The following is a 14,164-nucleotide window of genomic DNA, read 5'->3' as shown; positions in this document are numbered from 1 at the left end:
AACAAAACAAGATTTCAAAATAAAACAACACCAGAGCGTTTCTTGCATCAGATGTCTTTTTTCGTGGAAGCTATTACCAGGATAGAATTATCTACAAAAGAGCCTAAGGGGTATAATTACTCGGAAAGAGAATTTGAAATACGGTCCCAATGAGACCCTGCATTCAGACATATAATATAGGAAGCCATGACACCTTTTCTGTTTCATCATATATTTATGCTGCCTTTGTGTTTTTGGGTTGCACAGTAGGGAGGGGAAAGAGGTGTCAAGTGAGATGTGGCTCTGTTATTTCTCTGTGCTGCAGCACTAGAATCATCAATGCACAATTTTTACAGAAGGTCTCCAGGCTCCCATTCACAACCAGAACAGTAACATTTTCCAATTTTCTTTTGGAACATTTACAGCTGTTATTGTACTGAATGCTGAAAGGAAAATCTAACAGAAATTGAGACATGAAGGAAGGACAGAAAAGAGGGGGAAAAAAAATCAACATTAACACTACACAAATATTGACTTTACAAAGTCAATATCATGTTATCTTTACCCCTTAGGAACTAAAATGAAAGAGGGTGATTGTAGTTTTGAAACAAGCAAGCAGTATGTGTAGTCAATACTGCTTTTCTGTAATATTTCTTTTTGATCCCAGAGATCAAAATATGGAAAAAAAAATGGAAAAAATACCTGTAACTCCATAATTTGATCTGCTATAATCAATGATCAAGCTCCCTAAAAGATTCAATCTACTGGTAAATTGTTTCAAATGCAATAGAGATCCAGTACATTCCCAATCCATCTTGTTGAATTTCCCAAAACCTATAAAATCACTTCCCTATTCTTTCATTATATAATGTCTGAGCCACATATAATACATCAATGCCTAAACCAGATTTTCATTTGTTTGTGCCTCAATTTTTGCCCCTCTTAAGTGTGCTGACTTGTGCTAATGCTCAGTTGAATGGACAGCACCTGTCTTCTAGCAATGTGTTTTGCTAGCCATTCTATGTATGTTCCTCACCAAGAACTGCAGCATGGTTATCATCATCTTGGATAAAATCAGCTAACTCAGCATAGATTGAATCTGGGATTATACATCTGTGTGGCTCAGGATCACATCACACTAAAGGCATGGAACTGTTCCCACATTTTATCAAGCATTGCTTTGATTATTCAGGATTTCAACACTCAATGGCTAGAAATCACATAATTTCACTCAGAGCTATTTGCAACTAAATACTTTTGGAAATGGATAGTTTGTAGTTAAAGCTTTTCAACTAGAACAGCAAATATGGAATATGAAGCTTGCTCCAAGATTGTAGCCCATGAAAAGTTGAAGATGATTCAGAGAAAATCTTGAATGATTTATCATGCGATTAGCAAGTTCCCCTCAAAGTCACACAACCATTTAAAGATGAAACTACATCACCATTCCTGTATTGTCATTGAATCAAAATCCTGCAAATTCCCTTCTTAACAGTACTGTGGGTTTACCCACCCCACGTGGACAGCAGCAGTTGAAGAAGGTTGTTTACCGCCATGTTCTCAATGATAATTAGGAATGGGCAATAAATTCTGGCCCTGTCAGCCACACCCATATCCCTTGAATAAATAGATTTTAAAAATGTGTTACTACTTTGGAGCATAGTTAGATGCAGGGAGGTGTATGCTCTGGCACAGGTAAGCAACAGGTCAATAAAGGAAAAAATATTCTGCAACATTGCAAATGTAGATACTGAATCAATAATTAAATAAGTATTGGAATATGAAAATGACTGAACTTAGCTGCACCACCTGTTACCCTCAGATACCATGTTGTAGCAGGCTATTTAAGTTTGTTCATGAAGCTGGCCACTTCAAAATTCCCAAAATCATCTGGTGTCAATGAATTGTGTAGCATCAAGGCTCAATCCCTACGCACACGTAGGGATAAGCTACTAAATAAATACTGCTCACTGAATATCCTGCTGTCTTTCCAAAATATTGTGTTTCAGATTATTTCAAATTTCCAGCATGTTTTTTCTTTAATACTAATGTTGCAACTTATTTTTCCAAAATATTTATACAATTCACTAAGCCTACACTAGTGTACGAAGGGAAATCATTATTTATCATTTGCCTATTTGAATTTATTGCAACAAGAAATATACAGAGGGTACACTGGAAAGTACAATGCTGGAGTGACTAGTAAACAGTAATGTTGCTACAATAGTTCAAGATGCACTGTCAGCTATACCTTTAGGACTGCTGTACTATTTCTGTACTCTCGTCAACTAGACCAATGGTGCAAACTTCACACTGTTCATTATCTGGACCTATTTCTTTGAGTATGGATGTAAGGGTCTTTGTGGATAAATAACATTTTTGCATACATTAACTTTTCTGACTGAGCAATATTGCAATATAGATGGCAGCATTATCCTTGAATTCAAACACCATCCTGACTTGAAAATATATTGTCGTTGCTTCATTGTAATTGAGTCAGAATTCTGTAAGTGCCTTCCTTGCAGTCTAACTGCACCATAAGGATTGTTGCACTTCATGAAGACAGCTCACAACTTTCTCAATGGCAATTAGGGATAGGCAATAAGTGTTGGCTCTGCCAGTGATAGCTGCACATATTAAATTAATAAAAGTATTAAAAAATGTTTGAATTAAATCCCTTCCTTTCTTTGTCAATACTTCATTATTACCATATGTTTGTAAATAAGTTTAATTTAGCCCACACATATAGCTACAGATATCAATAAGACATAAAATGCTGACATTCTGAAATGGATTTCACACAAAACAGAGCTAACTTTCCTTTTTCAGAAGCAGATTAAACCTCTGTTTCTAGCATGTTGCTTTTCTTTATTCTTTTCAGATTTCTATTAACTGTGGGTTTCTTTTTTCTCTAACTGAACAGGAAGGGACATGCTTCCTAGATCTGAAATTAGAAACTGCGTGAATTACCTTCATTGATTTGGGCTCAGTTAATTTCAGACCTTTTGTAGTGGTCGCTCCCATAGTGATGGTAGAAGAAGTTGAGGCCCTTCGACTTCGAGCAGATGATGTTCTTGATGAAAGTCTGCTATCAACTGGAATAAAATGATGTATATATTTAGAATCCTTCAGTTTTACATCAGTTTCAGTTGGAATATCAGACAGCCTGTAATAAGATAAAAAGGCACAGATTATATCTTGTTAGTTGCTGATAACTAGAACCTACTTATAACAATGTCAACCTAGCAGACCTTTCTAATCAGGGACAGAGATCTTCACTGCAAGTATACACATCCATTCACAAAAAAACAATCCTGGCAATTTGAAAATTCTAAATGGAAATCTTTCCTGCCATATCTACACTCAACTACCATTTCTTACTATTCACCCAATCAAACCTTATTAAAAGCGGAGACTTCACATGAATGGGCCAGGAGAGTATTTATAAACAATTTTAATATGTTAGTGATGCTTGCTTCAGTTAATTTATTTTTGTACATAGTAACGTTTGGTTTTTATTTAAACCAATTTCATTTAATTTTAACTTTATTTAAAAATGTAAAATGCAGTGATGCAGTTCTGTCGATTAATCACTAGTTCTTCAGAATCCTCACCAAATGCTAATAGTCTCCAATAGGATCACAACACCAGTTAGTGGACGTCAGAATTGTATGAATCCTACCTACTATTGCAGCAATTCAATGCAGCAGTGGCAATTGAGAAATGGATAAGTTGTCTGGAGTTTCCACCAGATCCTTAACAATTTCAATGTGCCTTACAAGGGCAGAAGAGGCTTTACCTGGAGGTTCCTCTTAAGTCCTTGAGTGTGGATAGCAGTTCCTCATCTTCTCTACCAGTGACACTAGCCTTCAAGTACTCATGATAACTGAGGAGGGACCTGCAGCTCTGCAGGATCCCTCACCACGCCAGGGCCAACCAGACCTCAGGAAGTGATGTACATTTGCCAAAGTCATTCCAGGTCATGGGTCAATAGGGACAGCAACAAGCCCCTAATATGGTTTATGTTTCAAATTCATTCATGGGATGAGAACTTTCCTGGCTGAACCAGCATTTGTTGCCGATATTTAGTTGCAAGATTAACAATTTCAATTGATGCTTCATAGGTTTGACAATTGATGCGTTGTAGGTTTGACAATTTTTGCTGTTGTGGTGAATATATACCCAACTGCTGTTCTCAGTTTCTCACAATTGACTACTTGATTATCATCATGCTAGTTGCTGTAACTCAACATCACCGCACAATTATCCTCATCAGAATTTTCTTCCTCACTCTCTTCATGTGTGATTGAAGTATATTGGTCTGAGCTGGTTTCCGTTTGCTTGCAATGGAGCACCACAATTACTGGGTTCATTAGGATGATTCCCATATAGAGAGATTGTCTTATGAGCAAAGGCTAAACAGTTTGGGACACTACTTACTGCAGTTGAGAAAAATGAGAGGCCACCTTATTGAAACACTTAAGATTCTTAAGGGGCTTGACAGGGTAAATCCTGAGAGAATGTTTCCTTCATGGGAGAATCTAGAATCACAGGGAACAATCTCAGAATAAAAGATGTCAATTTAAGACTGATAATGAGAAGGAATTTCTACTCTCAGAGGGTTGAGTCTTTGGAACTCCTTGCCACAGACAGCTGTGGGGGCAGAGTTCATGGGTATATTTAAGGCTGAGATAGACTCTTGCTCAGTAGGGAAATCAAGAGTTACGGGGGAAAAAAAAAAATCAGGAAAAGCAGATGTGAGGAATATCGGATCAACCATGATCTAGTTGAACAGTGGAGCAGGCTTGAGGGCAGAATGGTCTAGTTTTGTTACTATTTCTCATGGTTTATCACTAATGACTGTAACATGTTATAAACTTCTGCTGCTATCCAAGTATTTGCATTTGCATTTCTGACTTGCATTCTCTGTCCAGAGTTCAATGTTGGTATTTCACTACCTGCTCACAGGCCATGAATCTCTTATAATCTTCTTGTCTTTGAAGAAGTAAGTCCTGTGATTTGGAATGGTTACATAATTGGTTGCTAATCAAAATAATTAACACTTGCCTTCTGAGCCTAAGTTCTGCTGCGGAAGGTAACCTCTTCTCCATTGGCATTGCACAACAATTGATGATCATTGATTTTATTGTATGTTTCAGCGAGGATAGTTGGATGGTGATGTGATATGAGTCACTCACACTTAGTACAGATCTTGAAATGGTTTGCCAGTGAATTGTGATCCATTGTCAGACACTCTGTTCTGGTATGCTAAATAAACTGAAAATTAGCACTCATTGTGCCACAATGGTTGTATTTGTCGTGTTGTTAAGTTGTTGAACAATGGGAAATCTAGAGAAGTAATCGGTCACAAAGATGTAATCCTTTCCTTGCACTCTGAATAAGTCTGATTTTACTTTTGTCCAAGGTGTGGTTGCTAAATCATGTGGATCTAGAAATTCCCTTAAATGCTGGAGTTTGTACAGTGGGCATACGAACATCCTAACTTATCCCTGGCCAGTACACAAGTTCACTTGTAAGCTCCTTGAACATACAAATCTGAAAATTAGAAGCAGAAGTATGACAATTTGCACTTGATCACTGCTCCATCATTCAATAAATTCATGGTTGATCGACATGTGTTCCAAATTCTATATTCCCATCTACCTCTGACAACCTTTGGTTCCCTTGCATAACAATAATCTATTTACTTCCACCTTGAAAATATTCAATGAGACAACCTCCATCCCTTTTTGAAGCAGAGTTTCAAAGTCACACATTTATTTAATTAATTTTTAAATATCCATCTTAAACGCAGTTTTTGCCCTTTCAAAATGGATATAAAATTCAATCATATGATGATCACTGATACTTGGAGGTGTCTTTACTCAGATCTTTCTTAATTATGTCACAACGCACAATACCAAGTCTAGTTCAGCCTGTTCTCTGATTTGTTCCAAAACAATGCTGCCCAATATTTCTTCTTATATGCTTGGTTATGGTACATACTCATAAGTTATGGTTAGTATTCAGAGACCTGTAGATTACTCCTACTAGCAATTTGCTTCCCCTACTGTTCCTCATTTCCACTCGAACTGATTCTATATTCTGATCTCCTGAACCAAAATCATCTCCAACTACTGCACCATTACCATGTTTAATTAGGAGGGTTATCCGTCTGCCTTTATCTAGCTCTCAACTTTTCTTGAATGTCATATATTCAGAGCACATTCCTTGTTATGCTGCAGCCACGTATCTGTAATGGCTATCAGATCATAAGTATTCACTTCAAAGTTCTCTACCAGATCACTTACTTTGTTATGAAAGTTATGTACATTTAGATACACACCCTCTACTTTCACTTGTCTTTGTTACCTTCATATCATCTAGTCTTGACTGCTGGTATATTCTAAGTTTATTTTCTTTCTGTCCCTTCCTGCCATTCTCGGACCTTCATTTCCCATATTGTTATTATTTTGCTTTTCTGCTTCAACTCAATCCCTTGATTTGTTACATTTATCCAAACTTGATCCCTCATCCACCTCGTTTAGTTGAAAGCCCTCTCTATTTCCCTAGTTGTGAGCCTTGCAAGAACACCAGCAGTCCCAGGTAAAGACAGTTCCTAGTACAGGGGTGTCAATGCCCCATGAACCGTAACCGACTTCTCCCACACTAGTCTTTGAGTCACGAATCTAAACTTACTCATCCTCTGACAATTTGTACGTGGGTCAGGTAGTAATACAGAGATTATTACTTTTGAGGTTCTGCTTTATTATTTGGATTTCTCATACTGTATCAGCAGAATGTCTTTTTTAGTTCTACCTGTGTAATTGGTACTAATCTGGTTTATGACCACTAGATGCTCCCCTTTCCCCTTCTCCAACCAAGAATTATTGCAAACTCTGACATTAGGCTGTCTAAACTCACACTCCTTGCTGCACAGAAGTGTATCAACTCTCCTTGTTATAATGTTCCCTAGTACCGCTACATTTCTTCTGACTCCTACTTCTTGAACGATCTCCTGTACCAAGTGTCATGGTCAGTTAATTCAGCATTCCTGCAGCCTTCAATCACATTAAACAAGCTGAAAAAAAAAACCTCAAACCTTTTATTTCCTTTTGTTTTGAAACTACGCGCCATTCTCACTTGTTTTGCCATCTGCCACTGAAAGAGACACATTGGTACTACCCTCATAATTTTTCACACTCCTCCCAATATGCATGGCAGTCCACAAAATGTCCAATATTCTTGTGAACCTAAATATGAATGCAACCATAGTATTCGGAAGAACCACTTTAAGTAATCTTGGCATAACAAGTTGAAAAACTTTTCAAACAGCTATTCCAAAGCTTGATCTTCTGCGAGGCTACTCAATCAGAGTTACTCAACAAAAGTAATTCCATATTGTAGCAACCAATACTTTCACAAGACACAACAACAAACAATAATTTCTTTTAGATTTAGAATAAACATATTTACCACACCTATGTGGGGTATGTAGAATATAGAAACATTGTATGTTTTTTGTGACAAAGTCATAAAATTCTAATACTGAAATAAAATAAATAATACTGATCAATTTAAAAAAAGACTACTTCTCTTCTAAATGTGATTGATGGTGCAGACCAATACTGTGCTCATGTTTACCTTTGGAGATTAAATCTGTCTCAGGATTTCGAGAAGTTGCCAGCAATGGTTTTGATGAAGGTGAGGAAGAAAGTTCCAATGAAGCGACTGTTGAACTTCCAAACTGCTGTTGCTTCATTTTGGTAATAGCCTCTAATCTTGCAAGTGCATTCTTTTGACTTGTTTCAACAGTTGCCAGGAATAATTTACAAAACTGTGAAATGAAGAAGTACATTACATTGTAACTTTCTTTGTATTTACATAAATCAGTATACCTAATTCCAGAAAACAAGTTACTATTAAATTAACTACAAGTCAGAAAAATAGTCTTCCACCCTTAATAAATGAAAAACAAATACTGAAACATCTCTCATATTTTAGGAAGAATTGTTTTTGTACTTTATGTGGACAAATTGTTGACGGTGGCTTTCGCAGACTGAAAATGGCTAATAACGGGTCCTGTTCTTCAAAAATAAGAGGCATGGAGTACAAAAGCAGGAAAACATGGGAAACCTTTATAAAATACTGGCACATGCCTCAACTTGAATCCTGGGCATCATATTCTAGGAAGGACATTAAGATGTTGCAGAGGGTACAGAAAATATTTACAAGAATAGTTTCAGGAAAGACAGAATTCAGTTACATGTGGATCCACAGGAGAAGCTGGGTTTTTCTTCTGAGAAGAGATGGTCAAGAGGAGATCTCATAGAGATGTTCAAAATCATGTTGAATGGGGACAGAGTAAATCGCAAGAAATTGTTCTCATTGGTGGAAGGCTCAAGAACCATAGGATACTAATTTAAGGTCACAGTTTAAGGGTATGGGGTAGGCCACGCAGGACTGAGAATGAGGAAAAAAATTCCTCACCAAGAGAGCAATGAACTTGTGGAATTTTCTGCCACAGAAAATGGCCAAGGCCAAAACATTGAATGTGTTTGAGGAGTTTGATGTCGTTCTTTGGTTTAAAGGGAGCAAAACGTATGGAGAGAAAGTAGAAACAGAATGATCTGCCATGGTCATACTGAATGGCAGAGTAGGTGTGAAGGGCCGAATGGCCTACTCCTGCTCCTATTTTTCCATGATTCTGAGGTGAATGTCAAAAGGACCGAAGGAAACATTTTTACAAAAAGCTTACATTTACAAAATGCTCTGGAATGCACTGCCTGAGGAGGTGGAGGAGGCAGATTCAATGAATGACAGAATTGTCACAGTGCAAGATGAGGCCATTTGGTCCATTGTGTCTACACTGCCTGTCCAAAAAAGGCAATGCACCTAGTCCCATTTCCTCCCCTTGTAATTTGGCACGTATTCGCTTTCAGATAACAATCCAACTCTTTCTTGAATTCCTCGATTTAACTTGCCTCTTCATATTATCAGGCAGCACTTTGAAGAACTTTACTTGCAGTTAGGAAAAGTTTCTCATGTCTCAGTTCCTTCTTTTGCCAGTTGATCTAAATCTGTGCTCTCCCATTCTTGATCCTTTCAGAAATGGGAACAATTTTTTCCCTATCTACTCTGACCAGACCATCCTAATTTTGAATACTTCTATCAAATCTCCATTTAACGTTCATTTCTGCAAGGAAAACAGTCCCAATGTTTCTAATATATCTACATATCTGAAGTACCCAACACCTTTCACATGAATTGTTTCTGCACTCTCTCTGAAATCTTTATATCTTTCCCAAGGTGTGGCACCAAAACTGGACACAATGCTTCAGTTAAAGTCAAACCCGAATTGTATACAGGTTCAACATTACCTAAAACAAAAACAGAAAATGCTGGAAGAACTAAGCAGGTCTGACAGCATCTGTAGATAGAGAAACAGAGTTAATGTTTTGAGTCTGATATGACTCTTCATTTTCTTTTAAGTTTTTATTTTAGATTTCCAGTGCAGCATTTTGCTTTTAGCATAATCTTCTTTCTTTTGTATTCTATGATCCTTTTATTAAAAGTTAGAAAGCTGTATGCTTTATTAACATGCTCTCAACCTGCCACCTTCAAAAATTTATGGACATCTACATCTAGGTCCTTCTGCTCCTGCACCTTCTTTATAACTGTACACCTTATTTTACATTGTCTCTGCATAGTCTATCAAAATTCACTTTGCATTATTTTGCATTTGCCCATGCATTACAACAACTTGTCTATATCCATTTGAGGTTCCACTGTAATGTTGGGGTTGAGGATAAATGCCAACATGGACTGAATAGACCAGTCTCCTTTACTGCTGTAATTATAGTGATGGAGTCATAGTGTTGTACAGCACAGACACAGACCCTTCAGTCCAACTTGTCTATGCTCACCAGATATCCTAAATTAATCTAATCCTTTCTGCCAGCATTTGGCCCATCTCCCTCGAAACCCTTCCTATTCATATAGCCATCCATATTCCTTTTAAATGTTGTAACTGTACCTACCTCCACTTGCTCTGGCAGTTCATTCCATACACGCACCAACCTCTGCATGAAAAAGTTGCCCCTCAGGACCCTTAAATCTTTGCCCTCTCACCATAAACCTATGCCCTCTAGTTCTGGACTCCCCTACCCTGGGGAAAAGACCATCTATTTACCCTATTCATACTCCTCATGCTTTTACAAACTTCCACAAGTCACCCTTCAGCTCTGATGCTCCAGGGAAAACAGCCCCAGCCTAGTCAGCCTCTCCCTATTGTTCAAAGCCCCAAAGTCTGGCAACATCCTTGTAAGTCTTTTCTGAACCCTCTCAAGTTTCACAACATCTTTCCTATAGCAGGGAGACCAGAACTGAATGCAGTATTCCAAAAGTGGCCTAACCAATGTACTGTACAGCTGCAACATGACCTCCCAACTCCTATACTCAATGCACTGACTAATAAAAGCAAGCGTACCAAATGCCTTCTTCACCACCCTGTCTACCTGTGACTCCGCTCTCGAGGAACTTTGAAGCTGCACTCCAAGGTCTCTTTGTTCGGCAACACGCCCCAGAACTTTAGCACTAAATGCATAAGTCCTGCTTTGACTTGCCATACCAAAACATAGCACTTCACATTTATCTAAATTAAACTCCATCTGTCCTGTTGTATTCTGATGTAACCTTCTTCGCTGTCCACTACAACACCAATTTTGGTGTTATCTGCAAACGATGGAAGCTAGAGAACTTGGGGAAATAAACTGATGACACAAATACATTAGCAAGGAGCCCAGCTATCGCTTCCTATAATGTTCTGGGGTACACCTGATCAGGTCCTGGGGATTTATCCGCCTTTATGCATTTTAAGACGACAAGCACCTCCTCCTCTGTAATATGGACATTATCCAAGATGTTGCTATTTATTTCCCCAAGTTCTCTAGCTTCCACATCCTTCTCCACAGTAAACACTGATGCAAAATACTCATTTAGAGATCTCATCCATCTCCTGCAGTTCCACACGTAGGTGTCCTTGCTGATTTTTAAGGGGCCCTATGCTCTCCCTAGTTACTCTTTTGTTTTTAATGTATTTGTAGAATCCCAAGGGATTCAAAATGATATTTGCCAAAGCTATCTCATGTTCCCTTTTTGCCCTCCTGAGTTCCCTCTTTTTAGCTCATACTGCCTTTATACTCTGCTAGGGATTCACTTGATCTCTGCTGTCTGTACCTGACACGTGCTTCCCTCTTTTTCTTGATCACAATCTCAATCTCTTTAGTAATACAGCATTCCCTACACCTACCGGCTCCCCGCCGCTGCCCCCCCACCCCCAATCACCCTAACAGGAATGTACATCTCTGGATTCTCGTCATCTCACTTTTGAAGGCTTCCCACTTTCCAGCCGTCCCTTTACCTGTCAATATCCGCCCCCAATCAACTTTTCAAAGTTCTTGCCTAATACTTTCAAAATTGGCCTTCCTCCAAATTAGAACTTTAACTTTTAGATCAGGTCTATCTTTTTCCATCAATATTTTTAAAACCAATAGAATTATTGTCACTGGCCCCAAACTACTTCCCCACTGACACCTTAGTCACCTGCCCCACCTTATTTCCCAGATTTTGCTTCTTCTCTACTGGTACTTCCTTATACTGAACAAGAAAATGTTCTTCTACACATGTAATAAATTCCTCTCCATCTAAGCCCTAAACACTATGGCAGCCCAGTCTACGTTTGGAAAGTTAAAATTCCCTACCATTACCACCCTAATATTCTAAGAGATAACAAAGATCTCCTTACAAATTATGATTGGATATAATGGGCCAGATCATGCAGTCAGTAGCAAACTACTGATGCAAGCCATTGATTGCGCTTACACTTGCCCAGAGATGCCCTATGGGGTTTTCCACTGGAACTTGTGGTGATTAGAAATCCAAAACAGCATACCACCCTCTAAAGAGGATTTAGGGCCTGTATGAACAGGACAAAGAACTGTGTATATGTTACAGCAATCAACTTGAAGAAATGGAACTAAGTCACAGCGCGTAACAGGCCGGTGGGGGGAGTTCTAAGTTAGAATCCAGTAGGCTAGATTTCAATGTCAAGTAGCACAAAGAAATAAAGGGACGAATGAGAGAAAGAAATAAAAGATGTTAAAAAGAAATATTATTTAACAGTCTCCAATGATTAAAATCTGAAGAACTGAGATTCTCCGATTTTCATATGTTTTCATGATTTATTGACATTGTTGGCAGTGTTACTGCCCAACTCTAATTGGCCTCAAAGGTATGTCACCTTCTTGGACTACCTACAGTCCATGTGAAAAAGGTACAGCCACAGTACTGTTAAAGAGGGAATTCAAGAATTTTGATTCAGAGACAGTGAAAGTGAAAGAAGAGCTTGCAGGTGATGGCGGTCTCATGCATCTGCTTGCCGTTCAGGGTTAGACAGTACTGTCTAAAGAGCTATGATGAATAGTTGCAACGCAGCCTGTAGATCATACAAACTGTTAGCACCTGTTGTGAAGGGAGAGAATTTTTAGGCAGAAATCACACCAAAGCAATGGACAGCTAAAGTTAAATAGACTGCGACTGACAGCACTGTTCTCTGTAAGGAAACATCAGCTTGAGATGGTTCTGCCTTCCTTCACAAGCAGAATTGTCATGTTTATACTGTACCATATCTGTTACCACTCTGTATACTAAACAAAGGGGTGTAGTGTGTCATACTAAACAGCCCTTGGGCATTGACAGGAAGGCTTGCCAGCTGGAAGTACATTAGAAATTCAGTGGCATCCTTAAGCCTTTATCTGTTTTAAATGGGTGACTCCTAAATTTTAAATAGTGACACCAGCTTCTAGATTCTCCCAGAAATGGATATATCCTTTACACATATACCGTGTCAAGACCCCTTAGGATCTTATGTATTTCAGTCAAGTCATCTCTTAACTCTTCTAAATTCCAACAGATAAAGCCTACCTGTCCAACCTTTAGTTAATGGCAATAATACCAATTTCAGGTATTAGTCTAGTAACCTTCTCTGAACTGCTTTCAACCCATTTACATCCTTCCTTAAATAAGGAGCTCAATACTGTACATAATATTCCAGATGCAGTGTATAACTGAAACGTAACCTTCCCATTTTGTATTCAATTTCTCATGCAATCAACTATACTGCTGTATTAGCTTTCCACATTGCTTGCTGTACGTGCATATTAATATTTTATGATTCATGTTTTAGGATACCCAGATCCCTCTGCATCTCAGGGCTCTGCAATTCTCCCCATTTAGATAACATGCTTCTTTATTATTTTTCCTGCCAAAATGAACAATTTTACATTTTTCCAAATTATACTCCACTTGCCAGATCTTTGCACACTCACTTCATCTATCTGTTTCCCTCAGCAGGTCTCGCAGCACCTGTGAAGAAAAAATCAGAGTTAACGTTTCGGGTCCGGTGACCCTTCCTCAGAACTTTGTTCCTGATTTACAGCAACTGCAGTTCTTTCGGTTTTTGTCTGTTTCCCTCTGTAGCTTCATTATGTTGTATTCCCAATTTACTTTCCTACTAATTTTTACGTCATCAGTAAATTTAGCAACCAGAAGTAGCTCTACAATATCAGTAAACACAGCTTGACCAACAGACTCAAAGTAGTTGCTGCACATTCTGTTTAAGCAAAATACACAAAGTAATTGAAAACATTAAGTAGTAATTGATTTATAATTGCAGTTTTCTCACATCTATCAAAACTTTATAAACCTTAAATAAAAACAGAACATGCTGGAGAAATGTGAGAGATCTGACAGAAACAGAGTTAACTGTTCAAATCCTGTATGACTCATCTTCAAAAACTTATCTCAGAGATGCTGTCAGACCTGTTGAGTTTCTTTAGCAGTTTCGGATTTTATTTCAGATTTCCAGCATTCACAGTATTTTGCTTTTATTTGTATATCCTCTACTTTTTTTTCTACATGGGGACCTGCTAGAGTGAAGCAACCGCACAGCTTCATCCCCAATTTGTTAAGTCTCATATGTATGGGCCTGTGAACAGTCCAGTGCAAATGACTGTGCATTAATTCCTGCTCCCCAGCATCTCGAACAACCAGCATCAGCACTGCTGGAATCATAGCTGCCCTTCTTGTGAATCATTAACAAAATGACTGGAAATGGTTGAAAGGT

At 38.3% G+C, this 14,164-nt stretch overlaps 1 protein-coding gene across 2 annotated transcripts in view; it reads right to left on the bottom strand.

Annotated features, from left to right (window-relative positions):
* efcab7 (EF-hand calcium binding domain 7) overlaps positions 1–14,164 on the bottom strand; it is a 92,787-nt gene that overhangs the window by 57,027 nt on the left and 21,596 nt on the right. For both annotated transcript variants that reach the window (XM_048601780.1, XM_048601781.1), the window contains exons 5-6: positions 7,624–7,816; positions 2,950–3,074 (exon numbers count right to left, since the gene is read on the bottom strand). In XM_048601780.1, the coding sequence (XP_048457737.1) occupies positions 2,950–3,074; positions 7,624–7,816 (318 nt within the window). The remainder of the gene's footprint in view (positions 1–2,949; positions 3,075–7,623; positions 7,817–14,164) is intronic.

Source organism: Rhincodon typus, chromosome 10 (genome assembly GCF_021869965.1).
Source record: "Rhincodon typus isolate 14 chromosome 10, sRhiTyp1.1, whole genome shotgun sequence".
In the NCBI taxonomy this organism is placed as follows: domain Eukaryota; kingdom Metazoa; phylum Chordata; class Chondrichthyes; order Orectolobiformes; family Rhincodontidae; genus Rhincodon; species Rhincodon typus.
The sequence above is the reverse complement of the archived record's forward strand: the minus strand, read 5'-3'. Positions and strand labels throughout refer to the sequence as shown.